The sequence below is a fragment of the Aureobasidium namibiae genome, assembly GCF_000721765.1.
Source record: "Aureobasidium namibiae CBS 147.97 unplaced genomic scaffold scaffold_2, whole genome shotgun sequence".
NCBI classification, from domain to species: Eukaryota; Fungi; Ascomycota; class Dothideomycetes; order Dothideales; family Saccotheciaceae; genus Aureobasidium; species Aureobasidium namibiae.
In genome coordinates this window covers 1,305,996-1,333,460 of record NW_013581207.1, presented here as the reverse complement: position 1 = coordinate 1,333,460, position 27,465 = coordinate 1,305,996, and the positions used below count along the sequence as shown (strand labels likewise).

Genomic DNA, 27,465 nt, shown 5'->3' with positions numbered 1-27,465 from the left:
CGCTATCACGCTTCAAAGTTTCTCTACAGATCTGGTCGCTGGCGCTTCTTTGAAGCCATTGATGCCTAGTGTATGTCCCTCTGCCGATGTCACGCTGACTCATGGTCATTCATGTCTTTCATGATTTCTTGCCTATCGTCAACTCGAGCTGGCGGTGGGTGTGTCGTGACGGTTGTCGGTCTCATACACGAGGTCCTGGTTCGAGCAGTTATGCATTGGTATGACGCGCAGCAAGGAAAGGTGTGCGGCTGAGGGGAGTGATTACGAAACGCATTCGGCTCGAGGTAGGTGGAGGCGACTGTTGTTCAATTAGCAGATTGGGTCAATCGTGTTCTAGTGTCGCGCTGCCTTTGACAAGACACCGGTCTTCAAACCCCCCTAACAGTCGCAATGCTCCCGGTACAGTCAATGGACCGAGAGACAGCTCTTACCTACAAGACTCGACAGCGTATGGTCTGCGCCGAGATATGAGGCACATACAGACACTCCATCGAGTACCTATCCTCATCATAGCGCTGCCGACCGACGATATCACTGACATGAACCTAGTTGGTAGCAAGCTAATGTGAGAAACGTGTTCAGCATATGGTAGTTAGCACTTCGTACATTCACGCCATCGTACTTGTGTAAGGAGCCACCCAGAAGTGTTTAGTTGCCTCTACGCCTGTAACAGGCACTGAGCATCCGCTACTCAATGGCAGCGCCGGACTATGTGTAGCAGTGTTGGACTGGATTCTGCACGACAAGAAGAGCACAAGGACTCTTTTGAAATGCATGCACGACTAGTCGGTCCAATACTGTCTTCTCAGGGGTTGCGACGCGTCTAAACGGAAGGTGTTGCGATATTCTTTTGTGTTGTTGTAGCAGATGGCTGTTCGGTAGGCGCGGACCGTCTTGCTTGACTTGTTGATAAGCAGACCATTGCTGTTGAACCGTAGCGACAGGCGTACTTCTCACTTGGTAACAAGCGAGCATCCGGTTACGCTGTTGCTTCGTCTGGCGTAGACGGCGTGACCGACGAGGCGTCGTGACAGGTAGGAGCAATGAAGTGTATCGATCGAGGAATGCACAACGTCTCTGCGATAAACCCCAGACAACGCTTTGCCGTGTATGGGCGTGCAAGTCGGTCGGGAGATGAAGTCAGTACGAGCTGCGAAGATTTTGCCCCTTGGCTTGGGTGGTGCGTCCATGCAACCATGCGGCTCAAACAGAGGTCACACCTTGCAAGTCCAGCAGCGTTGATAATAGGGTTCAGGCCACAACCTTCGCACATCGCCACTCCATCAGAGCTTATGCATATCGTTCGTCGATCGAACCACTGCTGTCAGCTGTAGAGGAGTCGTCATTCATGGTCTGTAACATGACCGTCTCGAGTATCTTGTGCACAATTGATATCGCTGCACGTTCGTGATGCTGACCATCTCAAAATGCCTCATCCATAGAGGGAAGCCGTGACTGCGACCAGGAACCAAACTCTATCCATTTGTTGCTATCATCTGGTGCTCTCTCGAAGGACTCGCATAAGATATCCTTGGTGTCGTGTACAATCATCACACCAAGTCGATCTCATTAGACATGATCCCACGTCGCACCTCACTCGCAGGCTTCGGAAGATCGATCTTCATACTTCCTCTCGAAACCAATATCATTGCAATCTTGTTCGATGTGTATCCATCCTTCGACCAGTCACTATGATGACTTACGAAGCTTTGCAAAAGCAGACGTGAAAATGCAGTAATCGTGCCACTACCACATGGTTCGATTTGAGCGAGTCATACTTCCGGCAGTAAGGTTTCATGCATCAAAATCTGTTCACAAGAAGATACTGTAAGCTCGACTCGTGCTGCAGTCTTTGCGTACGAGGCCTTGCATACATGTCAACTGATTCTTGCAATTTTTCTAGTCATGACTAGCGACTAAGGCGCATGGCGGCTCCCACCATGATGATATTTTCTAGCGTCGACGCTGATTGTGTATCGCAAAAGCCCATGACCAACTTTTAATGTCCTGTCGTATTACCGTCTTTTATAGCATCAAGTTAATGGTCTTCCTCCAGTCGATAAATGATCAACATCGCGAGCTATCTGGCTTGAAAGGATAGATAAGGTTCGAATCTTATACACGAAGCCAAAGCTTGTGAAATTGCATTGACTGCCTTGACCGCCATCGCCATGTACAACATGGCATTTCACAAAGGTGCAGCTGCAAACTCGAGTGTTTTTGTGATTAGTCAACAGAGAGGCTTGCATGATCAGCAAGAGTAAGCGAGAAGTAGAAAGTCAATCGGGCGTGTGCCAACCCATCACACCGACACTCGATCCTTTGTGCTTCACGACCTCAGCCCACCATGGAGCTACCAAATGCCATTCCCTATGCATTCGAGTTTCGTCCAGAGTCGACTGCATTGGTCATCATTGACATGCAGCGAGACTTTGTCGAGCCTGGAGGTTTTGGCAGCATTCAATGCGGCGATGACAAAGTGTTCAATGCAGTGCGTAGGATTGTCCCTGTGGTCCAGCGAGCCTTGGAAGCATCTCGGAAGCTGGGACTTTATGTCATGCACACTCGAGAGGGACATCTCCCCGATCTATCAGATTTACCCGCGTCTAAACGACTGAGACAGACGAACGCTCCCAATGGCCATCATACTATCGGTATTGGAGAGCCAGGACCTATGGGTCGGTTGCTTATCAGAGGAGAGTATGGCCACGATATCGTTGACGAGCTTAGGCCTTTACCAGGAGAAGTAATCATTGATAAGCCTGGAAAAGGGTCGTTTTGGAAGACAGGCTTTCACCGAGCGCTGTTGAACCGAGGCATCACGCATTCGTTGCTTGCTGGAGTGACTACCGAGTATGGTATCCTGCCGTTGATAGGGTCTGCTGAGTTTGAATGGTAACAAGGATATAGGTGCTGTGTAAATACCACGGCTCGTGAGGCTGCCGATCGTGGCTTCGAGTGCTGCATACTGAACGAGTAGACACCTTGCATCAGTATCGTCTCTTTACTGTCTGAACTGCTGATCTGTATTCACAGCTGTACCTCCGGCTTTGATGCCAACCTGGTGACGAGCGCCAACGCTACTATCTGTGCCTACGACGGTCTTTTCGGCTACGTCGGTACATCTCTATATCTCCTCAGATTGTGCGAGTCTCAGTCATCATTCGATTCTGTTATGGATCCTTCGACAGCACTGAAGAGCATGTCAATCTCAGATCTCTCTCAAGCTTATCGTCAGAACACACTAAGGCCGATGGATGTCATTCGAGCCGCTGCTGAAAAGGCATCAGAGTATCTCCGTCAGAATCCATGTGTGGCGACCATTCTCACCAACCCGGAAACATTGATTCGAGAGGCAGAGAGCTTGCAACAAAAATTCGTTGGTAAACCACTACCGCCGCTCTACGGTATCCCCTTTACAATCGGAAGATATGAGGACTATGCAGAGATAGACGCTTTGGTTGATGCTGGTGCCTTGTTGGTGGGAAGTCTTTCTGAACCTTCGGCCTCAGTGGCTGGCCTCGGCGTGTCGTTCGCTCTAGATAGCTATCCGTCCAGTATCGCCCGCACTCGGACGTCGACAGGTGTCACTGTGTTCGATCCGACCTCCGTTCGTGGCAGACCTCCAAAGCCATCGGGAGACTGGACCGACGTCGATCGTAGCTCAGTCCAGCGAGGAGGCACACAAGGTTTGGCTGGTCATCGACCAGGGCCCCAGCGACGAGGAAAATACGCTGATCGTGCCTCGCAGCGTTGTCGACTCATGGGTCTGGCATGTCGACTTTTGTGGTACAAAGACCGGTGGCTTTGTGTTCGGCTTGCTCAGAGACAAATCTTGCTGCTCTGATGTTTCCCACCATCTCCGTACTCAAAAGGCTATTCAGCAACTTCAAGCAGCCGGCGGCCGAGCCCAAGAAATTGACTACGCCGTGTTCGAGCAAGCCAAAAAGGTCAATCGGGACATGTTTCTGTTGGCGGTCAAGGAAACTGTTAGCATGCAGGCAGTATTGGAGCTTCAGGTCAGGCAGTTGGAGTTGTCTCGAGCAGCGACAAAGATTCTGGAAACAGTCGATGTCTTGGATGACCCCATGACAACATGTTTATGTCACTCTGCCTGCGAACGTGCGGAGCAAACTCGCTGTCTTGTCGAGAGCTTGGGGTTGTGTGGCATCAGTGTCGACTCCGGGCTTATTCAGACGCAACAGGGATACAATGGACTAACGCTTATGCTTGTTGGGGGAACAGGGAGGGATGGGAGGATACTCGATATAGCACGGGAACTGGAAAAGACGATGTCACACCGATTCGCGTAGACCAGCTTCAATCCGAAGTGCGCGGCTTCATGGATGGATCTTGAAACATCACAGAAAACGGCGGAAAGAACAGTGCATGAGTGCATCACATGACAAGAAACGGCGGAACGGAACGGAACAGAACATGTGTGGTAAGAAATGGTATTAGGTATTCTTGAAGATCCAACATTCATAGACGTAGCCCTGCTAGTCTTGTAAGCAGCTCAAAAGCTTGCCGGGTATTATCCAAAACGCGATATCATAACTTTTATTTAGGCCTTGTTGAACAGAACGGCTCTGTATCTCACGTTGCCCTCGTCAAGGTCCTTCATGGCCTTCTCAATGCCCTCCTCGCTCATTTCGTAGTGCTGGGTGATGGGCTTGATCTGGTGGTGGGCGGCGAACTCCAGCATTCTCTTGTGGATGAAGCGGGGAGCGACAATGGAGCCCTGGACGGTCAGACCCTGGGCGAGGAGACCCATGTAGGGGATCTTGAAGTCACCCTCGTCGACGGAGAGGGGGAAGATGGTACCGCCAGGGGCCATGACGGGCAGGTAGAGGCTCCAGTCGACCTGAGCGGAGGTGGTGACGAGCAGACGGTTGATGGGCTTGACGTCCTTGAACTCCTTGATGCCCTTGGTGGCGTAGAACTCGCTGGCACCGAGTCTCTTGGCCTCCTCCTTCTTGGAGTCGGTACCAGAGAAGACAACAACGTCGCAACCCATCTTGGCAGCGAACTGGATGGCCAAGTGACCGAGACCGCCAACACCGACAATACCGATGCGGTCGGTAGGCTGGGTGTTGTACATGTGGAGAGCGTTGAAGACGGTGGCACCACCGCACTGGAGAGGGGCAGCAGCCTCGTCGGGAAGGCTGTCGGGAGTCTTGAAGAGGAAGGCCTCGCGCCAGACACCGTGGGAAGCGAACGAACCCTGGTCGGCATCGGCGTAACCGTACATCTTTCTCTCGGGGCAGTAAGTCTCGGTACCCTTCAGGCACTGCTCGCAGTGGGAGCAAGAGTCGTGCTCGTAACCCCAGCCAACGCGGTCACCCTTCTTGAGGAGAGTGCAGGCAGGGCCCGTCTCCTCAACGACACCGACACCCTCGTGGCCGAGAGCCATATCGGCCTTGCGGTAGTGCATGTCGGTACCGCAGAGACCCGAGGCGGTGACTCTGATGTAGACCTGGTCGCCGCTGAGGGCGGGCTTGGTGTTGGTGGCCTTCTTGATGGCACCGGACTCGGAGCCCTTGTAGACAGTGTATGAGTAAGTCATTTTGGGTGATGTGATGTGATTGAGAATGGAATGAGAACAAGCAATGGCAAGCAGATGGAGAATTGGCCTTTATGAAGAGGCCCCTCCCCCACCAACGACTCACGGTTTATCGCCGCCACTGTCTGCTTACAAAAGGCATGGCCCAACAATTCGCTCGTGCTCTTTACCAATCTGCCATGACGTTTCACACGGTCCACCGCAGGGTGTTATCGGTGATCAATGTGCAAGGGGTCTGTAGCAATTTGGAACTACCGAGTGTTCCGGCGAGGAGGCCCGATGGGAAAAAATCATAAAAGTTTCAAGCCGACGTCATGTTTCACAAGACACGTGGGAATAGCAGCCACCAGAAGCCAAGGGAAGCGAGAGCTTGGACCCGCCCGAGCTCATCAATGTTCGAGATCTGAATCCCCTTTGATTTGCTTGTCTGCTGCACTCTGGTGCCATCTTCCATGAACGAGTCGTTGGCATCTACAGCTTTGGAGATGCTTGGAGTCGCCCAGCACTTGATCTTCTGCTTATGCACCAAGGTGCTTCAAGGTGTGGACTGATCGCGACGCACGCTCAGGATGACGTGGCTGCAAACCATACGATAGCCGCGATACTTAAACGAACCTCGGAAAACGACCTCGCTTTCTAATCAGCAATCATAGCCTCGATCGTTTTTCATGCCGACGCTTGACACAGGCCTCCCGAGTCGCAGCGCCCAACACCTCGCAAGCTATCCAACCATGATTCTGAAGCGAAAGCAGCTGTGCAGATGAATTCAACGATGGCTGACTACAGTTCAATGTATTCACTTCCACGCGGATGCGAGCAAGAACACGAATTCTTTGTGTGAGACCGTTTTGACTCGAGTAGATGATCAGCCAGAACTGCCTCTCTTTGTTCGAAGGTCGAAATGAGCAGGAAGCCGGAAATGGGTAGGGACAACATTTTCATTGTTATGGACATTCTTTCACGTCCTCGGTTGTGGGTACATCTCTATCGCAGCTCCATAGTATTGCAATGTCTACGAGTATCTTCAAGGTACATGCGCAATGGTTAACATTTCTCGAGTCGTCGCATTGTTTGCGTTTGCTACAGTCAGCGTTGCAGACACATGCAATCCCTTGAACACAAAATGCCCTCCCAATGTAGGACTGGCAAACGGTACTTACGCAATCGATTTCACACAGCAAACATCAATCCCACCTGACTGGACTCTATCCAACTATGCCAGCATCAAGTTTGGCTCCAAGGGAGCTGAGTTCACCGTAGCCAAGCGCTTCGATTCTCCTCAACTGTGGACCAATTTCTACATTCATTATGGCAAGACCGAAGTCGTAGCCCAGGTCGCCCCTGGAACAGGCATTGTCTCATCTGCTGTTCTCATGTCTGACGATCTCGACGAGATCGATTGGGAATGGTCAGGAAACAATTTTGGAGATACTGTTTCCAAGGGACAGAACAATTACTACGGAAAGGTACGAATCAGTAAGAGTGTAGCTGGGTCATGTTACTGAAACGCTGTCGGCAGGGTATAACCGGAAACTACGACAGAGGTAGTTTCTTCAACATTGCCTCTCCTCAGACACAGTTCCACACATATACTGTTGATTGGACCCCTACGGCCTTGACTTGGTCTGTTGATGGCACCGTTGTCAGAACCTTTTACGCCTCAGATGCCGACAACGGCTCTCATCAATACCCTCAATCGCCAGCTAAATTTCAATTGGGAATCTGGGCAGGAGGTGATCCTGGAAATGCATGGGGTAAGCATAGATACGATCGAGCTCTGAGATGCTAGCTAATGACTGCCAGGCACCGTTGATTGGGCCGGAGGATACACTGATTTCACAAAAGCCCCTTTCACTATGTACGTGAAGAGTGTCAAGATTACCAACTACAGCCCCGCATATGCGTATAACTACACGGACAATTCTGGAAGCTCTGATAGCATAAAGTACCTTTCAAAGCCGGTAGTTTCCTCATCCAGCACTACAACTGCTCCTGCTTCTAGCTCTAGTTCGAGAGTTTCCACAACATGTGCTGGAGTTCCTCCATCGGCACCTACACAAAGTGGAATCGTCTCTGGCTGTACGCAATGGTACACCGCTGAGTCGGGCGATACATGCCTCACAATTTCTGCAAAATTCAACATATCCAACTCGCAGTTTATGGCATGGAACCCGGCAGTGAACCCTCCGTTGTGCTACAACATGTGGCTGAACTACGGCTATTGTGTTTCAACGGATTGTTCTCTTGTAAGCGCATCATCGACGGTAGTGTCTACAATCAGCTCGACTAGCTCGTCCCGGTCCACGTCTGTCTCTACAGGCACTGCTAGTTCGGTTTCTACTATTGTTGTTTTGTCCACTCCGGTGCCAACTACTACCATCAGTCCAACATCGAGCACTAGCAGTTCCAGAAGCTCTGCTGGCTCTAGTAGCTCCAGCACCACTTCTCGGACATCGTCTTCATCAACCACATCAAGATCAAGCCCTTCGAGTAGCACGTCGCAACCCTCTTTGCCGCCGTCGGTTGTGATAATTTCGCAAACCACGACTGCTAGCTCATCTTCCTCGGCTTCATCACCAACACCTTCTATCGTGTTGTGTCCTGGTTCAGATGGACAGAGTATGACAAGTCGCGGAAGCAATGCTTATACAATCAACTGCGCTTCTGACTCTAATCAAGGATCTTACGCGGTCACTTACGCTCTTCATTCTTACCTTGATTGTTTGAACTTGTGCGATGCAGCAGCTAGTACTGGCTGTACAGCGTTCACATATGTGGGCAACTCCCAAGGGAACGGATCTGGCATCTGCTATCTCAAAAGCGCATCGGGCACTATCTTGGCGGTAGCGGATAACTACATCTCTGGTACATTGTCTGTAAAGAACTCGAACTCGATCGGGAGCAGCACGTCTTCTACAGCGTCTTCTACTGTAGCAGCGACCACTTCTTCGAGTGTCCTACCTCTCGCCAGTCCTGCTGCTCAGCTCTGTCCCGATGCCGAAACGCAGCCATTCGTCAATTCTCAAGGTGAATCTCTCTTCTTCATGAGATGCAGTTCTGACACCAACTTCGGGTCTTACAGCAACAGCATGGCTTTGACTTCCTGGAAGGACTGTATGAACAGCTGTGAGAGTGATCCGAGATGTGTCGCCTTTACTTACGTTGGTGGCAACAAGGGGATCGGTTCCGGAGTCTGTTGGTACAAGGACAACAAGGGTGAGGCGGTCACCGCTGGTCCAAACTACGTTGCAGGCTTTCTTGCCGCCAAAGGTGTATCGCCGAGTGCATCTGTGACCAGCGTTGCAATGGCGGCGGTGTCTTCGGGCTCTCCATCGACAAGCCCTTCGATATCCAGTACTTCCACTATTTCCACTGCTTCGACAATTTGGGCCACGAACTCGGCCGGTAGCGACTATACTATCTACAGAAGCAGTGATACCAACTATGGTGCATATGCCAACGTCCAAGCGACTAACTCTTTCCTCGATTGCACGACTGCCTGCGACAAAGACTCAAACTGTAAGGCCTGGACATACGTCGGAGCAAGCGAAGGCAAGGGGAGTGGTACTTGTTGGCTGAAGAGCCAACTTGGCCAGCCTGTCCCAAGCAACAGTAACGGCGTCATTTCAGGTTCACGCTTGACTCAAGGTGTCAGGATGCGCCGAGCTGTATCCAGTTGGTGGAACAGTGTCACGTCTGTCAAGCCCACAGCCACCAAGACTCAGCGTGTTGCTACCTCCATACCTAAGGCACCGCCACACCCTGCTTGGGCTCGGTACTACCCTCATGGCGGACGATGGATGTGGAATGGCCACGGTGATTGGGAATGGGCCTGGAACTAAGTTCACGTGTGTTGTTCTTCCGCAAGTTCTGTTTTTCCTTTCCTGATTCGTTCTTTCCTCGGTATACTATTCTAGAAATCTACGGTCGATTCTTGTTGGCATACACGCGGCACATGCATATCATAAGAGAAGTGTCACAGTCTTTGACTTTCATTGACAAGCCCTTTGTCTTCGACTTCAGACTGCTACCTTGATTCATACAATTCGTTGATCTTTGCTTGCACTCTTTGTCTCATTGTGTGCTTTGCCTCATTGATATTCTGCCACTTGATAAGCAAGGACAACCACCTCTCCGCGCCTTCCTCCTTTCTCAGAACTTTTCAAACTCAAAAAAACACCAAACATCAAAATCCACTGACAACACACTTCAAATCATGGGCAACAAAGTCGCCGCCTCCTTCGGCATCGTAATGGCCATCTTCATCCTCCTCGCCCTAACCTTCTGGGGGTTCTCCGCAGCCAAACACTCACGCCACAACACAGCCTCCCACAATGCACAACACCACGCTCAAGTAGACGCCTGGATGACCCGTATGCACAGAAAGACTTGGAGAACCTCTCACGTTGACCGTGATGTAGAAATACAAGTCCCCGTTGCTCATCCTTCTTTGCCGCTGCAGCGTCCTGAAAGTGCGTATGTAAGAACCGGGCCTTCGAGGGTTGCTAGGATGGGCAGGTTGGATCTGGGGCACAGGAGTCAGAGGGTGCAGTTTTGTGATGTGCCGTTGACGCCTGTGCAGAAGGGTCAGAAGGCAGTCACGCCGGCTGGCTTTTTCTAATCGAGGTAAGGTAGATGTGGTAAGTCACCATGCCTTAGGGCAGCAATGCGCTTTCTAAAGCACTTCTGGTAGCAGGTCTACCGTCAATTATGATAATTTTCATGTTTCTCCCTCAATTATCGCTCGATCTCTATCGTGACTGTAATTTCGTGACTAAATCAACTTGTGCTTCATGTACTTGAATCGCAGGAAATGTGTATGGAACGTGTGCAATATGACTATCTCATGCTATAGGATAGTTTAAGCGGACAGAGTCTCTGACCTTTCGGTCTTGCCTTCGAGTGTTGTGTCGACTTGCTGACCCTTGGCCGCCAGAGCTTCGGTTCTAGATTGGCTGTTCGGGTCCAAGTAGGGCACCTCGCCGATTCCTACAGCACGGTTGCCGAATCGCTCTCCCAGCCCTTCGTAGTCGAAGGTAGCGCTGTGGAAAGCACTGCGGTTGTCCCAGATAGCTGTACGTACTTGTAAGTCTATGTTCCCCAGAAGAATGACCATGAACAGCATAGTGCTTACCAATGTCGTTCTCGTTTCTCCACTTGAAGCGAACCTGGAGATCATGATTCTCTGTAATGACCGAATGGAACTTCTTGAGTAGCTCCTCCGACTCATCCGTGTTCAATTTGTTGATGAACTTTGGGAAAGGGCCTAGAGCGAAAATACTCTTCCACCCAGTGACAGGATTGGTTCTGACAACAGGGTGAACAGCTTTGAGCTCTGTGCCCACATTCAAAGGACTACCACGCTCTTTCTCGTAAATCTTGACCTTGTCAGGGTTGGCAGCAGCGGCTTTGGTGAAACCTTCGCCGGAAAACGTGGCTGTCAGACCTTCGAAGAATTTCTGGTAGACTGGCGAGAATCTGTCGTAGATTTCGTAACCGGATGCCCACACGGTATCTCCGCCGCTCTTTGGGAGCTGAGTCAGGCGTAGCGAGGTGTAATCGGCTGGAACAGGCTCGAATTGGATGTCTGAATGCCATGAAGCGGCATCGTAGCGGCGTTTGCCACGTGCATCGTTGTTCTTGAAGATAGCCTTTCTTTGCAAAGAGCTGATAGTACTGATCTCGACATCGTCGACACCGAACTCGCTTGTGTTGTTCAAAATTGGATGGATGTGCAGAGTCGATGTCGACGGCTTGCCAGTCAGTTGGCCAAGCCTGTGATTCAATTGCTTCTGCAGGGTGTTCGTGAGGTTATCCTGCTTGCGGAAGAAGACAACTCCTCTTTCCGAGACTGTACAACATTTAGCGGTGAAATATCGAAAGAGCCACGATGCCAACGTACTAGTAATGGCGAGGTCACGAATGAGCTCATCGGCGTTAGAGGCGTTCAGAATATCATCAACGATGTTGACATCCAGGAATTCGCGACCGATGACAGGAGTTGTTTCTTCAAAGCTGAACTGCTCAAGTGCACCAGATTGCTTGAGTGGCTCAGGAAACGAGGACTGATCGGCAGCAGACATTGTTGACTTGAGGCTTTGGTTTGAGTCAGGCTCATTGATGAGAGGCAGTGTTCATCGACTGCATAGGCGACACGCTTGTTAAATATCTCTTGCTGTTTGAAGTGTGAGCTGAGTATCGAATGCCGTGCCTTAGAGGACACATCGCGCAATACTGATAACGAGCACGCAAAACCTCAACAGCATGAGCGGAGTCAGCAGAGGTCCTGCTAGATCGAATGCTTGAGTAGGTTTAGCCGTGTATCTCTGCCGGTCGACGTCGGGGAATTCAGAGCTAATAAAGGTATAGTCGAGCAGTCTAAGGAAACTACTGTTATGATAGGACTGTTTCATATCATACGCATCAATTTGGCAACTGCTTAAGGATGAGTATGGATGTCGCCCGTACGCTTTGCCGAACTTGATAAGATGCTCAGTCACTTCCCCTCACAACTTGTCAATTCGAGGTTGACCATTGGATTGCCAAGACAATGGATGCAAAGCACGCAATATTACGACAGAGCATCACCTACCAGCAGTTTCTAGGGCATGCATGGTGATTGCGATATTGTCGCGACGATATATAAGGGCTTGTCGTGCCGCTCGAGCCGGTTCCTCGAGGATTGAGAGAGTCAGATCCTGCTTGCCTTGATTGCCCTCACCATGTACTAAAGTCTGTGACAGGTCGAACCACAATCTTGTGCAGGAGCTCTGGATATTGTATCTGAAAGAGACCGTCATATCAGCTCACGTTAGATCCAGCGTTGATATGCAAACCATTGTGCGTCATTGTTGCTCTGTATGGTCAGAAATGGAGTCGAGCGTTAAGGATCGGTATGACCGCAAAAGAACAAACTAGTGAATCAACCTTCGAAACACTTTCGGCATGTGGATTCATGTTTGCTGAGAGATGGCTGTTATCGTAATATACCTAGGCGCATGTGGTCAGGAAAGATGGCCGCAAGGCGATGACTGCTGTTGGAAAGCACGGAGCCGAGGCCCAGCCGGGGTGAGGGTGCTACCCAAGCTGCACTTGCCACTACGGTCACCTGGTTCAAACTTACAAGTTCTAACAATTATTCCATCAGTCATCAGTTCGAGAAAAGATAGGCTACTAGCATTAAAAGCTTCTCTTCAAGTATAGCGACACGTGTGTTCAGGTCCAATCACGTACCCTTCCAGACCGTCGTTGCCTAATCGAACGCGCTCTTGTACAGATACCATTTTCGAACTCGACTCTCAACTTGGTTATAACCAACGATTCTGGGTCTGTCTAGTATCATGGCGCCACCGTCCTCGGTCAGTACACCTCGGCAGCATGAATGTAGCCCTGTGACTCACGACGCATCAGACCCCATCGCCACGTCGGTTTCTTCTGAACAAGCGAACTACAAACCATGCCACAGCCACGCCATCTAAACTGTCAAAACAAGTGCTACAAGATGCACCTGATTCCAATACTCCTCGACCGACATCTGGTCCAACACCCTCACAGTTCGCAAAAGTGCCTCGATTTGCCATATCCACTGCAAGGAGGGCTTCCTTTCCGCCGCGCTCACCATCGCCTGCAAAACACCACTTCTCTGTCTCAGGCCAAGGTATCTCACTTGGAAGTCAACGTGAGAATGTACGAGAAACCATCTCGATATCTGATGACGATGAAGATATGTTGGACAACGGCAATGGCAATCTTGACTTCACAATTTTAACACAACCTGAATCTCAGGACTCAATACCGGAGCCTGAAAAGGGAGCATATCTCACGTCACGCCTACCTCCATCGCCGAAACGGCGAAGAATCGATGCTGACGAAACAACATCAACCCCACAGCCAACCCCGGGACGTTTCATATTGCCATCCACAGGTACAAGCCGCATGCCCCTCACACAAGCAGAAGGAAATACGCCCAGCAATAGCAGACCGGCGTTCTTGATGGCTTCCCTTCCCCCAGCACCAGAGACAGTTTCGCCGTTACCCGACGCGTTTTCACCTCGAAGGAGAGGACAGAAGTTTGTGCCTGGCGGGCTAGCATCAGAACTACAATCGTGGGTGATCGAGGTAGCACAGACTGCGACTCAGAGTAGATCCCGTAATTCTCTATCAGTCGACGATTCAGTGCACGTCATTGATGTCGAAGAGATCAAGGGCAACGGTCCGGTCTTTGCGATTGGTACAAAGCCAAGCAGACAGACTCACAAAGTGCTTCTCGTTGACGGTCAAGCGAACCAGAGAGCAGACAAGGTGAAAACAGGGGACAGAGTGAGCATCCGGCTGCCAACATGGGATGTGCAGGTGTTAGGTGAAGCATGGACCGTAGGTGTTGACTGGAGAACCATGAAGCCCTGAGATGCTCATTTCGGTATTTTGTTGTCTTTCGCATGTCAGAGGCATCGAGCAGAGCCATGTTATAATATGGGCGGTGGTAATGAGTCACGACGGGAAGGGCACGAGCTGAGACGGGGAGCCTCATGGTCAGGCAGAACAGCAGAAAAGGTGCGATAGAACGAGCGCCATCACAGATAGGGTCTAGCAATATAGCGAATCGCGGACGGATAGGGGTACAGGTGATGAATTGGGAGGTTGCGAGTGGAAGTCGACGATTCAACGCGAGACGGAGCGATACAACGCGTGTTTGTCGTGCCAGCCACCTCAAAGTCCGACCCGCCTTGCATTTTTGATTAAAGTTGACGGGTTACAGCAGCTCAACAGGGTTCGGCTTGCTGTTTGTCGAAGCTGCGGCTGTCAATTTCAACCTTCTTTCCTTTGGAGACTTGTGCAGCCTCTTGTTCAGATACACCGCTCGTTTGATCTGTTCATTAGGAGACGCCAACGCCAAAACAAAACGGTTATTTTGACAAAACAATAGCAACGGCTACGTCACGACAACTTCACCGTACTGTTAAAACCGGACACAGCAGAAAAGTCTTGGATCGCAGGGACGACGACAGTCCTGCTGCACTGCCGCCCGACAAGACGTAGACGTGCAGGCTCACTCACCATCCCGGATCCATCGCCGTACTTCTCGATCATCGACACGGCACGCAGCAGACGACGACAGCTTCCAAGCAATTGTACCCCGGTTTTCATCGCAACCCGCCAAACACAGCCCCTCGACCTCACCGGCCAGGCACCGGCTTTCCATTCGTGTGGTCGCTGGGTGATTGTTGGCTCTGGTCGTATCTGACCACTTTTTCTCAAAAGACTGCTTCAGCACATGCGCAGTCATGGCGACAGCATTGATGAACGGCATGCACACCGCAGGCATCTACTCGGACATGACAGTTGATGGTCCTGAGATTGGCACCTTGGTGGCTATTGTCGACCGTGCAAAGAATCTGCCCAATGTTAAGCGCATGGGTAAGCAAAATCCATACTGCGCCGCCAGACTGGGCAAGGAAGCAAGAAAGACAGAGACGGATAAGCGTGGAGGCCAGACTCCCAGATGGTGAGCGTTCCCAGAGGAAGACGAAGTAAACAGGCGAGTTCTGACACAAGACAACAGGGACCAGGAACTTCGATTCACCGTTCACGACTCGCCCGACTACCACAATCTCAAAGTGTCCATCTTCAACGACGACAAGAAAACAGATCTGATTGGAGAGGCCTACATTGGCCTGCAAGATGTGTGTATACCAGGAGGAGGCAAGGCTGACGGGTGGCATGCTCTCAACTTCAAGGGTAAATACGCAGGAGAGATCAATCTGGAGTTGACATACTACGATACGCGACCGCCAACCGAGACCAAGAGGAGGGTAAGCGACATGAGCGCTGCCGACATTGGACAACGAAAGGCCGCCATCAAACGCCGTCCACTGCCCGCCGAGTTGAACGGACCCCCGGCACCAGGCTCAATTGTACCCGACCATGCTCGAGGCCCACGACAACTTCCTGGACGACCAACAGAGGACTGGACTCCGCATGGCCTTCGACCACGTCCTCTGCACCACGCTCAATCTGCGCCTGCCGTCCCCGAGGCCAATTACTACGACGCTGATGAGCTCGACCTGGACTATCATCCTGGCTACCACCAACCCGTCATGCCCGAGCTCCCGCAGCTACCTCCCACTCGCAAGCATCGCGGTTCTATGCCCCCTCAGCCTACCATGCCTCACGACTATCCAGGCCATGAACATTACGGCCATGGTCGTTCTCAGAGTATCCCGACGCTACCTCACTCTTTCTCGTCTCCCAGTGTTGTGCAATCCGACCAAGGTTGGCAAGAGCCTTTGCCCCGATGCTTGCAACCCACCGTCGAGGATATTGACGAGTACCACTACGAAAGAGAGATGCCATTGCCTCCAGCCCCTCCGTCACATACTAGGAGCCCTTCTCATGCTAGAAGCCCTTCTCATACTAGGAGTCCCTCACACACCCGGAATGGCCGATCGACTTCACGAGGCCCACCACCGAGAAGTATGTCCGTAGACGACTATGCCCCTCCACCAGCTCCCGGTGCATACTACGGCTCGTCACCTAATTTCAGAGCCTCGTATTCTGGTTTCCCTCCCCCAGCTCCCTCCTCGGTAGCAGCCTCATCACATTATCGCAGTCACTCGCGCGTGGCTAGTCGCCAAAGCGTACCTGATGCATATGCCATGACTCCTCCTAGGGTACACCCTCTGGCAAATCAAATTCGTCGGTCTGTGAGTCCTGCGCCTACAGCGTACACGGAAGACTACGGACAGTATCGGCGCTACAGCAACGAGCCAAGTCCCATCATGGCACGCCCTGCATCTCGTAATGCTTCTCCTCTTCCTCCTCGCAATGTCTCCCCACTACCACCACGCAATAACATCGATGCCATCCGTCATCCTGTTCGCACTTTCGCCGCTGGCAGTGCTTCTCCCTCGCCTACTCGCAAGGATGTCCCACGTCCTTCTACCTCCAATGGCAACTTCTTCTCTCCTGATGACTTCGACTCGTTGAACCCCAACGCTTCTTCGAACTCGCCCTTTGCCTCTGGATCAAACCCTCACTCACCCTACCACATCCAGAACTCCCCTGGCGGTGCCGATGAAGAAGAAGGTGCTCGACCTCTGCCAGACCCCAATGCTAAGATTGTCGGCTTTGACGGTAGAGTAATTGATCCTAGCGATCATCTGCCTGTACACAGCTGGGCACCCGAACCAGAGAAGAAGACACCGACCAAGATTTACGGGTCCAACGGGCAGATGTATCCGAATGGTCTAGCAGGTCCTCGCGGTGCTGCATCAACCAGAACTCCTTCACGTATGAGCATGGGTCGAGATGTAGTCGTCAATGTCCGCACAAGGGGCTCACCACCCAAGCGTCCCATGTCGTCCGCATCGCACCACAGTCATATGACAGGTTCACCTGGCCCGCTCTCAGAAATTGACAGCCCTAACCTTTATGCTGGACACGGAGGTTACGGTGGCAATTTCTCAGACGGACGATCAGATATTCACGAGGGCCATCACTCTACATATTCGACTCCTCCACCCACAGGCCAACCACCTCACTACGGCGATATGTTCGGCAAGTACACTGCACCCAACGGTGGAGATCAATATGGCTATGAGAACCAGATGGTCCAGCACCAAGCGCCGGTGTATGAACAACACGGCTATGGAGCATCGGCACTGAGCAAGGAAATGGCAAAGATTGACATTGGCGGTTCGAGAAGACCAACGAGCAGGGGCACGGTAAGACGTGCTTGGCCATGAGTGCTCTTTTCGCATATACACATTGAGCTTCCAGTTTTGTAGCGTTTGTTCGTTCTGCTTTTTGTGCAGATGCATATCCGGGGCGTTTTCTTCTTGGATTCTCACATGGCACTACGAAGGGTGTCGCTTTTAATGATGCAGCAAATCATGTTGCAGGGCTGGTTCATAGGAATGGATGAATATGGTATAGAAGAATACAAAGAGTGGACACAAGCAGATGCTGTACTATAGGCTATAGCTACTACTAGAATTAAAAGATGGTCTCGAATCTAAGCTCGCACACAGAGCGAAAGTAGTTCGTATCTGTGTCTCAGAAGATAGTGGATCTCCTATGATAGGGATACGAAAAGGCAGATGGGTACGAGGTGAGCAAGGCTGACGGTCGAGTAAGCGACAGAGCGGTAGATGGCAGCAGTGGGCAAGCAGTGCGAAGGGCGGCGAGTCGCGAGCGAGAGGGGCACAGAAAGGCTGGCGCTTACGGCAAACCAAGTGGGGGAGGAGGCATCAGCCAATGACAAAGCGAAATGCAGTTGGGCAAAGCTTCAGGGACCATTTGCCAATTCCGTATCGTCAAAGATATAACTCTTGTTTCAGCATCTATACGAGAGAGCGTTGGATTTTCTCTGGAAACCTTTCGCCCTAAGGTCGTCGTCGAGTCTGGTCCATCTGTCGAACGACACGCTCCAAGCCGAAGCGACAGCAGACGCAGAAGCAGGAAAGAACCAACGAGCCGCGCCTGCCTGCCTGCTGCCTCCCCCGCGCCATCAGCATCAACAAGTCTCGATCGCTCTCACGCCGCATCCTCGACAACATTCCTACCAATCCACATCGCAACCATGACTGAAGTCGCCGGACGCAGAAGCTTCAAGGTGTTTGGCCAGGAGTTCATCGTCGATGCGCGGTACAATGTTACAAAGGAGTTGGGCCAGGGCGCCTACGGTATCGTGTGGTATGTGTCTTTCAGCAACAAGGTGCCAGAGGGTCGACTAACACACGCGACTCCAGTGCAGCACAGGCCGGCCACGATCCGAAAGAGCAGGTGGCAGTCAAGAAGATCACCAATGTCTTCAGCAAGCAAATCCTGGCCAAGCGCGCCCTGCGCGAGATCAAGCTGTTGCAACACTTCAGAGGCCACCGCAACGTCCGTTCCTGCCTCCCGACACGCGTCTGTCTGTTCACCGCGAGCTGACATCTATACAGATCACATGTCTCTTCGACATGGACATCCCCGGCGGCCCCAGCAGCTACAATGAGGTCTACCTGTACGAGGAATTGATGGAGTGTGATCTTGCAGCTATCATCCGCAGCGGCCAGCCCTTGACCGACGCTCACTTCCAGTCCTTCATCTACCAGATTCTCTGCGGTCTCAAGTACATCCACTCGGCCAACGTCCTGCATCGCGATCTCAAGCCCGGTAACCTGCTCGTCAATGCCGACTGCGAGTTGAAGATTTGCGATTTCGGTCTTGCCCGTGGCTTCAGCAACGAGCCCGACAACGTTGCTGCTGGCTTCCAGACCGAGTACGTTGCTACAAGATGGTACAGAGCTCCGGAGATCATGCTCAGTTTCGCAGAGTATACAAAAGCCAGTACGTTGCACTCCTGTACGACCAATGTCTTTGACATGCTGACCATCCCTCTCTAGTCGATGTATGGTCTGTTGGATGTATTCTTGCCGAGCTTCTGGGAGGTAAGCCCTTCCTAAAGGGCAAGGATTACGTCGACCAGCTCAATCAGATTCTCCACGTCCTTGGTACCCCTGACGAGAGCACCCTCCAGCTCATCGGCTCCCCTCGCGCCCGCGAGTATGTCCGCGGGTTGCCTTACATGCCTCGTATCCCCTACCAGCAATTCTTCCCCCGTGCCAACCCTGACGCCCTCGACCTGTTGGAGAAGATGCTCGCTTTCGTCCCTGCCAAGCGTATCACCACCGAAGAAGCCCTCGAGCATCCATACCTCGCCATCTGGCACGACCCCAGTGACGAACCCGCTTGTCCTACGAAATTCGATTTCCGCTTCGAGGTTGTCAAGGAGATCCCTGAGCTTAGAACCATCATCTTCGATGAGGTCAGACGCTTCAGAGGTGAAGTGCGCGCTCCTCTTCAACAGCAACAACAACAGCAGCAGCAACACTATGGCGACTACCAACAACAAGCCGGCCAAGTGCCCATGCCCGATCAGTGGAACCCTCGCCAAGCTGAGGACCCGCGTCCGCAGGCTCTGGGTGAGAGCACAACTGAAGGTCTCGAGAGAGAGTTGGAGTACGGTCTGGACGCTCAATACGGTCAGCAGCAGCAGATGCGATGAGCGTATCCGAGCCATTCGTCCTGGCAAACTCATTCCTACCATTCATCATTATTTCCTTGCGCGCTGGCAGCGCAGTCTTCTCTAATCCACAGCCCCTATCATCATCTCCAAGCACATCATGTTTCTGTCACCTCTTTTTCACCATCTAGCGCGAGGTCATTGAATCAAAGTAGAATCTGCTATGGGGATGTTCATCTGCTTTATTCCTGATTTAGTTGCCCGGGAAGCATTGAGACTTAATGAAGACCATTTTATACTCTGTCTGATCTGCTTTGTTGTCTCATCTCGTCTTTGAACCGTCGTGACCGAACGGCTACATTGTTGGGAGATGCCTTGTGAGACCAACTATACGTAAGCCTAAGTCTAAAGCAAACACAAAGAAAGATACGTGCGTGAAAGGTAGAGATAGAATTTTCTAATCCTCCATCAAAGACTGGAACTCGAACTGAGATCGCTCTCACAACTTCTACCCAAAGCATCTCCTCCAACCTCACTCCTATCAGATTTCCCAAGCCTAGCCACATCCTTCTTGCCCAACACCACCCTGTCACACCACGAACACCAACTCCTCTCCAACCCCTCCTGTTCCCTCTCAAGATACCTCCCACCCTCCCTTTCATCCTCGTACTCCTGCACCACATCGCCCACCAACAATCTCCTCTTGACCTTCTTCTTCACCACACCGCCAATCCCTTCCATTTCCTGCAAAAAGTAACCTCCAGTGCGTCGTGTGTCAGCTGCATCGCATTCGAATTCTTTGAAGATCGTGCGGGCGGAGAGACAGTGGGATTCCCTTCCGCATTGCACGCCTTCGATGCCCGTGCCCAGGCCTGTGCCGATGCCGTGGAGGTGGGTTGAGTAGCGGGAGCGCCAGGTCCAGGCGCGCATGTAGGATGTGTCGAGGGTGCGGGAGGTTGTGGCGCAGGGTTTGCAGAGCCAGGTGTGGGTGGTGCAGGTGCAGGGGCTGCGGTAGAGGGGTGGATGTGAGGGAGTAGAGTTTGCATCGTCGTGGTGGTGGTGGGAGTCGGGTTCTGAGGGGATGGTGGTGTGTAGAGATAAGGGAGCTTTGATGCATGTGCGGCAGAGTCGTCGATGACGAGACTTTAGAGCTGTGCTTGAGGGTGCTTTCATTGTGCAATTCTGGATAGTTAGATCAGTGGGTGGGAAAAGCTGAGTTCTGTGAGGAGATGATGTGCTTACTCGACAAACAACAGTCCCGCATCGTCGACATTCTCCTACCATATCTCTAGCACACGCACCGAACTTGCCGCTCGTTAACCTAGGAATCCTGATCCCAGCTGGTCCTCGAGTGGTCCAGGTGTCCTCTTGCTCATCCAAGACTGACTTCTGTGAGGAAGTCTGGACGTCTGATACGCATCGTAAAGTGTGAGGGATCAACTGCCTTCGATGCTGGAGAAGGTTGGCCCGAATCTGACGACATGTCCTTGAGAGATCGTGCAAAGAGTTTAGATCCAAATGTGTTGCAATCTCAGAGATGATACTAGCTCAGTCATCAGTTCTCTGATGATCTTTTGCTTTGAAACTCACAGAGATGTTACGAACGGATAGTTTCCCAAAACGGCAGATAGAGCATTCAAGTTGGGATGTTCTTGTTCCTCACCCTCTTCGTCACTCTCGATCTCAGTCTCAGGATATCGCGGTGTTCGGATGGTATGTGCATTGATCAAATCACGCATGTCGAATGGGGTATTATGTCCATGTTGATGTTGATGCTGATGCTGATGCTGATGCTGATGCTCGACCTCATCCGAGTCGTCCAAGTCGACAAAGACAACCATCAATCATGTGTGTATTGAGCGTCTCATGGAAAAGACACTCTGTATAGTCTTTCGATTGGGATAGTGATATAGGTGTATAGGCTTCAACCTCAGGGGGAAAAGGATGTGTGTTGGTGGTGGTGGTAGTGGTAAAGTAAAGGTCGTGCTTTGCCCCTCTCTTGTCATCATTCGCGAAGGTGGGGGGTGGCACATTCGTGGCTCGGATCTGATAACGACGGTCCGGACCTGCCTCCTTGACTGCATGTCAAGTTGATATTTCGATGGGCGTGTAACTATGCTGACAAGACTGCTTGTCCTATTGAGACTTAAAAGTTCACAGCAGTAAGACAACGAATGAAATTGCGTGACCCGACACCCTGTGGTGTATCATCTTGGTTGTCATGGAGCCTCTGGAAGAATTGGATCACGATATAGTACAGTGCGAGAACCGAGCCGACATTCGTCGAGAAAGTAAATGGATGGTTAGGATGAGAGAGGATCCTCAACGTGATTGGCAAGACCAAATTACGATGTCATTAAATGCGGATGTGAATCGAACTTCAAGATTCAGTATCAGGGTGGTCCTACTGGCATCCCGGACATGGAGAGAATGACAAATCACTGTCAAAGAAAGGTGACATGACAGGTGAATAGGTATTTTGGGTTGCAACATGTAGTCGCATGGCTTTGCATTATGAAGCTACGAAGGAAGAGAAGGCAATAAAGCCCTCCTGATATCGGAGATGAAACCGAGTCAAACCCCTTCCGTGACCCATGACCAAATAACCCAAATTGTGTCCATTCTTCCTTGCGCCGTCATGAAATTCCTGTTCGTCATTATGGGAACGCCCGCTCGTGGTTGAACCAACAAAAATGGACAGAGGGCGATGCAAGAGAAAAATTCATCGCATGCCCTTGAAAACCGCTCGCTTCCTCGATACGAAGCTGTTGAGCTCGTGATGCAGTTGTCCTGATGCAGGGCGGTGAAGGAGGATTGAGTAAAACAAACAAGACCACTCTGTGTGTCTGTGATGCGTCTACTTCTTCTTGGGGCCGAACATGGGAGCGCCGATATTGGCACCGGTAAGGCGGACATTGGCGGCCTTCTGGATCTTCTGGACAAAGTCCATGCCTGGCCAGTCGGCACCGGGGCGCTCGAGAGCAGCGACGTAGGCGACATCGACCGAGGCCTTGGAGGCAAGGTCCTTCTGGGTCATGGTGGCGCCCTTGGGGTTCTTGAGTTGCTGGCGGGCCTGCTGGAGGGCCTTGGCGACATCGTCGGGCACCTTCTTGGTTGCGACAATGTCTTCGCTGCGGTCGACCTTTGTCAAGTGCTGGCCTTCGATACCCTTGCTGGCGGCCTGTGTCGTGTGTTAGCTGGCTGGAGTGACTGAAGAGTGATCAATGACGCTGGACGTACGTTGGCGGTAGCGAACTTCTTCTCAGTGGCAACGATACCACCGCTGCGCTGAGCGGCGTTCAGAGCGCTCTTTCCCTTGATGACGGTCTCACGAGGGCCAGCAGCGCCACCACGGGCCTTGCTGCCGATCTTGGTGACTTGATCCCAGTCAGACATGGTGGATGTGAGATGTGTGGTGTGTCGTTGAGGATTTGTGAAGGGAGGTGTGTGGTGGTGAGAGCGTATGGGCCTATGGTGAAGGTGGATTGAGTTGTATGAGGCGAAGAAGAGAGGTCTGAGCAATTGTGAGATGTTCACGCTGGACTGTTTCAATCTATGACATCGATCGTGTCCCTTGTTGTGCACGGTGCACGGTCCACGTCTAGATTCCAATGGCTTCCTTGAGCTTCGCCGCTGTTCTCAACATCGACACCGACAACTGTGAATAAGCATACCTGAATCTCACAAGTTGCGACATTATTTGTGCAAGTTACTGCACCATGGGTGCACATGGAGACTGTTTGTTCACACTCAATACAAGAGGCAAAGAAATGGCATTACAAATATCATCTACGAAACAAATGTAGCAATCAAGCGACAAAGCGTCGTTCGTTCTTCGCATCAATGCCATCCAAGATGCCAGACCCAAGGCCTGACGATTTGATCGTAGCCTCGACAGTGTGGTTTAGGACATCCCCAACACCATCAAGAACCGTGTCAGTCGTGTTCTTCAGCACTTGACCCGTGCCCTCCACGATATGATCAACGGTGCTCACAAGACCTTCGAGAGGATCAACAACAAGACCATGAATGAGACAATCGGCCCACTTCAAGGCAGCCCCAACTGGAAGACCAATGGAAGCTGGACGATCAGATGCCAGGATATCGAAGCCTTTGACACTTGAAGGGTTGTAGTTCGGGTAACCAACAGCAGGGAAACCACCGACCATACCGATGGGGCCATCGTCTGAGCTTCCCGAAGAGCCAGTAAGATCCGGCGCGCTTGATGAGCTGTCGTATGATGCAGTGCTGTTGTTTGAGTAGGAGGCAGAGCCGGAATAGGATGACGACGATGCTGAATAGACAGCTGTGGCAGAACCGTACGCCTGTGGTTGACCGGCCTGTACAGCTCGCTTAGCATTGCCAACCGGTGCTGTGGTACACTGTGTTTGATCAAGGGGTAGGTACGGAACGCTACCAGTCTCAGTAGACTTCTTGATCAGGTCTGCAGCCTTCTCAGCTACACCGTAGATGACAGACTCAAGGTGAGCAGAAGGAATAATGGGGAAAATGCTGGCGTCCACCACACGAATGTTCTGAGTACCGTATACTAGCAAGTTGGAGTCAACAACACCACCGTCCTCTCTAGGCATCATTGCAGCAGTGCAAGACGGGTGGAACTCAGTACCCAAAGCGCGGTTCAAAAACTCTCGGAGTTGAGCGTCACTGGCAGCATGAGGGGGGTCCTTCTGCACAGGCTCAAGAATCTGGAGTTCTGGCTGTTGGAACAACTCATCGTTGAAACGCAATGCATCTGTCATGACAGCCATATCGATAGGGTTGCTACCATAACGGAAGTCGAGAGTAGGGTAATTGAAAGGATCGGTTCCGTTGATGTGCACATTTCCACGAGTGAACGGACGCTGATTGGAGATCTGAGTGTTGCCTGCATTATCCTGCAAGAACTCGATCACGGCACGTCTGCTGTTGTTGAGAGCAGGAATGAGAAGAGCACGTTGACGAGCATAACCGCGGATGACACTCTCGTCCAGCCCGTCAGCCAGATACTCTTCGTCAGAGAACGATGAGGCGTTCTGAGCAATCTCTCGCGCTCGATCTGAGATCTGGGGGAGCGAGAAGAAGCCATTGCCATCCGGAGGTCCAAAGGTGTAAGGTCCAGTACGATTCTTGTAGTAGATCGACCGTGCCCAGTCGTTGATAGTCGAGTTCTGCATGATGTTCGGGTAAACATAGCTTTGGTTGTTGAAGCCTTGAGTCATGTGCATCAGCATGTGGTCCTGGAGGTTTGAGCCTACACCTGGCAAGTTGATGCGACTTTGTACTCCAGCTTTGGCGAGCACGTTCCTGTCTCCGATACCACTGAGCTCCAACAGCTGAGGAGTACGTATGGCGCCAGCGGCGAGGATGACTTCGCGAGCGGCTACAGCGGTCCATGTCTTGCCATTGCGTCCGCCACCCGTGACCTCGACTCCGACAGCTCGGGCACCCTTGCTTCCAGGAGCAGCACAGCCATTGTCAAACAGAATACGGCGGACGTGTTGACCAGTAGAGACGTAGAAGTTCTCACGGCCGGCAACGGTATCCCATCGGGCGCGACGGGCGTCTGCACGAGACTGGTTGTATTGAGAAATGCCTTGAGGGAGGTACATGGCTCCCTTTTCGGTGGGGGCAGCAGGATCAGGTTGTGTCGGTACTCCCATGCGGTTCAAAGCAGCAAAGAACTGCTGGCTCGCCGGATATTGGAATGCCGGAAAGGAGACATTCTGTGGTCCAGCCTCGCCGTGCTGAGAGGCATCATACCCCTGACCATAGGTCGTTGCGATCTCCTCTGAGGGCTGTTGGTTGAAAGTCTCACTCTGCCAACTGTTAGCAGAAAGTCTCATGATGTGAGTTGCGTTGCACTTGCCCTTTGGAAAAATTCAAGAAGTGATTCATAGTCCCATCCGTTTTGTGCATCATTTAATTGAGACCAGATATCGTAGTCCTCGCGGTCGCCACGGTTCCATAGCATGGCGTTGATGAGAGTACCGCCTCCCAGGCCTTTGCCCTGTGGTATCGTTCTGCTGCCACCATCGAGATAAGTCTGTGCAACAGTTTGGTCACACCTACTCTTTTGTCAGTGATGTGCCCGGCCGTATTCATATGCATCATGCCTCGTACCAATTGAATCCACCGCATTTTCCATTGACGGATCCAGCCGCACCTTGATAGTATGGAATCATAATGCTCTCAGGATAGTTGTCGGCGTCTCCAGCTTCCAGTAGTAGGACTTGCACGTTGGCATTCTCGCTGAGACGGTTTGCGACTGTGAGACCTGCCGGACCACCGCCAACTACGATGTAGTCGAAAAGGTTATTGTCCGGCAGGGGAACATTGAGACCTCCGGCAATAGCTTGGGTTACAAGTAGCCCTGTGGTTGCCAGCAGGGGGTATCTGGACATCCTGACTCTCTGATTTTCTGCCAGTACTCGCTAAATGGTGATTGGCCCAAGTGGTGATATGGCCAATTTCAAGAAAAGATGTGCAAACAGAGAATGTGGTAGTCGCAAAATGAGGGAATCAAAGATAGGACGAGTGAGACAAAAGCTCCTGACTTCTCAAAAGTCTTGAATACTTGCCTTTTAAAGCTGAGCTTCATTTAGAGGTTTTATCAGAATACGATTGCTGATCACCAAACACGAGCAGCGGCACAAGATGGAATCCTGCCAGTGCCCGTCTCAAGACGGCTGACGACGGAGGCGTGTGTGTGCATCTGCACGACCCAAGTTTCCAATGGGCAAAGATCGCCAGGAACACAGTCCCATTGTGGTATGCCCAAGGCCGGCAAGATGCGTGGGAAGATGCCACACAAACCTGGTGCAGATCTTGCGTCTCTAAAATTGTATCAAAAGACCTATGAGATGACTGATTCGGTGTATATTGTTGTTAGAGTGTTTCCTCACAGTGATAAACTCCTTCGTCCAAGGCCATGTTTCTGGGACGATTGGTTGTGTGCTACGCAGAGGCTTCGACACTTGCGGTGAAAACGAAGTCGTAGACTCGTAAACGAGCCCTGCCGGGATCATCACTGGGGAAAGCACGCGTCCTTTGTTTCACCATGAAACCGAGACAGCGAACTGCTCAATCAGCCAAAAGTCGTCCTTAAGATCTGCCATATTCGACGGGTCAGTGTCGATGCCTATTTTCTTCATATTAATTGCGTCTGCTTCCAGGCACAAATCATGCAAGATTTTGCTGTGAGCCAGCCGTGATGACGCGATTATCGTGACGTAGCAAGCGTCATTTCTCATCCAGAGATTCGAGCTTTGAGGTGTTTGATTTTGGGTGCCGTCTAGCGCTTGCGGAGGATGTTATCAAACGATTGTTCTTCATTCTTTCTAGAAGTGTGTCCAAGTTTCGTCGACGGCCAAGGCCTTGAGGACAGTTTCCAGATGGTCGTTCTGTGGCGTGCATCAAACATCAGGCCGAACTCGAACTCGGCTCAGCGAGAGAGTGGTGATACGACTGCACCTGTCTCGAGATGCTGCGATTAGGAGTGGAGAACTGCAAGCAGTTCAATGGAAGAGCGGTGTTGGCTTCGGCGCGTCTCACGCAAGTGGCTGTTCGGTGCTCTCGCTATGAGGACGATGTCAGAATCGACGTGAGCCAGGTTGCAGCCGATGTTGTGTTATCGGACAATAGCCGGGACTCGTTGTGTTTAGTGTTAGAGCAAGGAAGATTGGTCGATGGACAACGTGGATATCGTAGGACATGGTGCAACCTGTCTTGTTACCCGGATGCAGGCGCGTGCCTGGCAAGTTCCAACCACCTCAACGTCTCTACTTTACCAATGCAGATGCCGTTGATATTCAATTCGGCATGGACACCTTCCTCAAGTGATTGTCGACGGCCATCATGGTTCTTCGGATTGCAACGGTCATGCATATGCACCGAT

The 27,465-nt window shown here is 51.6% G+C and overlaps 11 protein-coding genes across 11 annotated transcripts; 6 read left to right on the top strand and 5 right to left on the bottom strand.

Annotated features, from left to right (window-relative positions):
* Positions 1 to 2,347: 2,347 nt before the first annotated feature.
* Positions 2,348 to 4,313, top strand: M436DRAFT_37407 (Isochorismatase hydrolase; the record flags this gene model as incomplete). The annotated part of the gene is made up of 5 exons (XM_013575172.1): positions 2,348 to 2,853; positions 2,911 to 2,976; positions 3,037 to 3,119; positions 3,192 to 3,610; positions 3,642 to 4,313. The coding sequence occupies 5 exons, from the start codon at positions 2,348 to 2,350 to the stop codon at positions 4,311 to 4,313; spliced, it is 1,746 nt and encodes a 581-aa protein (XP_013430626.1).
* Positions 4,314 to 4,564: 251 nt separating this feature from the next.
* On the bottom strand, positions 4,565 to 5,566 carry M436DRAFT_69811 (GroES-like protein; the record flags this gene model as incomplete). The annotated part of the gene is made up of 1 exon (XM_013575750.1): positions 4,565 to 5,566. The coding sequence occupies one exon, from the start codon at positions 5,564 to 5,566 to the stop codon at positions 4,565 to 4,567; it is 1,002 nt and encodes a 333-aa protein (XP_013431204.1).
* Positions 5,567 to 6,603: 1,037 nt separating this feature from the next.
* On the top strand, positions 6,604 to 7,509 carry M436DRAFT_37632 (concanavalin A-like lectin/glucanase; the record flags this gene model as incomplete). The annotated part of the gene is made up of 3 exons (XM_013575218.1): positions 6,604 to 7,029; positions 7,083 to 7,317; positions 7,367 to 7,509. Coding segments are annotated over 3 exons (804 nt in total), but the record flags the coding sequence as incomplete, so codon positions are not given.
* A 2,270-nt stretch (positions 7,510 to 9,779) lies between these two features.
* Positions 9,780 to 10,184, top strand: M436DRAFT_78609 (uncharacterized protein; the record flags this gene model as incomplete). The annotated part of the gene is made up of 2 exons (XM_013575917.1): positions 9,780 to 10,043; positions 10,146 to 10,184. 2 exons carry the CDS (start codon positions 9,780 to 9,782, stop codon positions 10,182 to 10,184), a joined length of 303 nt encoding a protein of 100 aa, XP_013431371.1.
* A 240-nt stretch (positions 10,185 to 10,424) lies between these two features.
* On the bottom strand, positions 10,425 to 11,646 carry M436DRAFT_37488 (taurine dioxygenase family protein; the record flags this gene model as incomplete). The annotated part of the gene is made up of 3 exons (XM_013575192.1): positions 10,425 to 10,636; positions 10,698 to 11,414; positions 11,466 to 11,646. The coding sequence occupies 3 exons, from the start codon at positions 11,644 to 11,646 to the stop codon at positions 10,425 to 10,427; spliced, it is 1,110 nt and encodes a 369-aa protein (XP_013430646.1).
* A 1,257-nt stretch (positions 11,647 to 12,903) lies between these two features.
* On the top strand, positions 12,904 to 13,969 carry M436DRAFT_69809 (uncharacterized protein; the record flags this gene model as incomplete). Its single annotated transcript, XM_013575749.1, has 2 exons — positions 12,904 to 12,921; positions 12,974 to 13,969. 2 exons carry the CDS (start codon positions 12,904 to 12,906, stop codon positions 13,967 to 13,969), a joined length of 1,014 nt encoding a protein of 337 aa, XP_013431203.1.
* Positions 13,970 to 14,847: 878 nt separating this feature from the next.
* M436DRAFT_78607 (uncharacterized protein) lies at positions 14,848 to 17,307 on the top strand (the record flags this gene model as incomplete). Its single annotated transcript, XM_013575916.1, has 2 exons — positions 14,848 to 15,068; positions 15,126 to 17,307. The coding sequence occupies 2 exons, from the start codon at positions 14,848 to 14,850 to the stop codon at positions 17,305 to 17,307; spliced, it is 2,403 nt and encodes an 800-aa protein (XP_013431370.1).
* An 836-nt stretch (positions 17,308 to 18,143) lies between these two features.
* Positions 18,144 to 19,613, top strand: M436DRAFT_37951 (mitogen-activated protein kinase spm1; the record flags this gene model as incomplete). The annotated part of the gene is made up of 4 exons (XM_013575272.1): positions 18,144 to 18,256; positions 18,313 to 18,448; positions 18,508 to 18,895; positions 18,952 to 19,613. 4 exons carry the CDS (start codon positions 18,144 to 18,146, stop codon positions 19,611 to 19,613), a joined length of 1,299 nt encoding a protein of 432 aa, XP_013430726.1.
* Positions 19,614 to 20,039: 426 nt separating this feature from the next.
* Positions 20,040 to 21,412, bottom strand: M436DRAFT_69806 (uncharacterized protein; the record flags this gene model as incomplete). The annotated part of the gene is made up of 3 exons (XM_013575748.1): positions 20,040 to 20,753; positions 20,814 to 21,114; positions 21,177 to 21,412. The coding sequence occupies 3 exons, from the start codon at positions 21,410 to 21,412 to the stop codon at positions 20,040 to 20,042; spliced, it is 1,251 nt and encodes a 416-aa protein (XP_013431202.1).
* Positions 21,413 to 22,428: 1,016 nt separating this feature from the next.
* Positions 22,429 to 22,967, bottom strand: M436DRAFT_60673 (multi protein-bridging factor 1; the record flags this gene model as incomplete). Its single annotated transcript, XM_013575597.1, has 2 exons — positions 22,429 to 22,752; positions 22,812 to 22,967. 2 exons carry the CDS (start codon positions 22,965 to 22,967, stop codon positions 22,429 to 22,431), a joined length of 480 nt encoding a protein of 159 aa, XP_013431051.1.
* A 413-nt stretch (positions 22,968 to 23,380) lies between these two features.
* Positions 23,381 to 25,972, bottom strand: M436DRAFT_69804 (FAD/NAD(P)-binding domain-containing protein; the record flags this gene model as incomplete). The annotated part of the gene is made up of 3 exons (XM_013575747.1): positions 23,381 to 25,387; positions 25,438 to 25,636; positions 25,692 to 25,972. 3 exons carry the CDS (start codon positions 25,970 to 25,972, stop codon positions 23,381 to 23,383), a joined length of 2,487 nt encoding a protein of 828 aa, XP_013431201.1.
* Between the last annotated feature and the right edge of the window lie 1,493 nt (positions 25,973 to 27,465).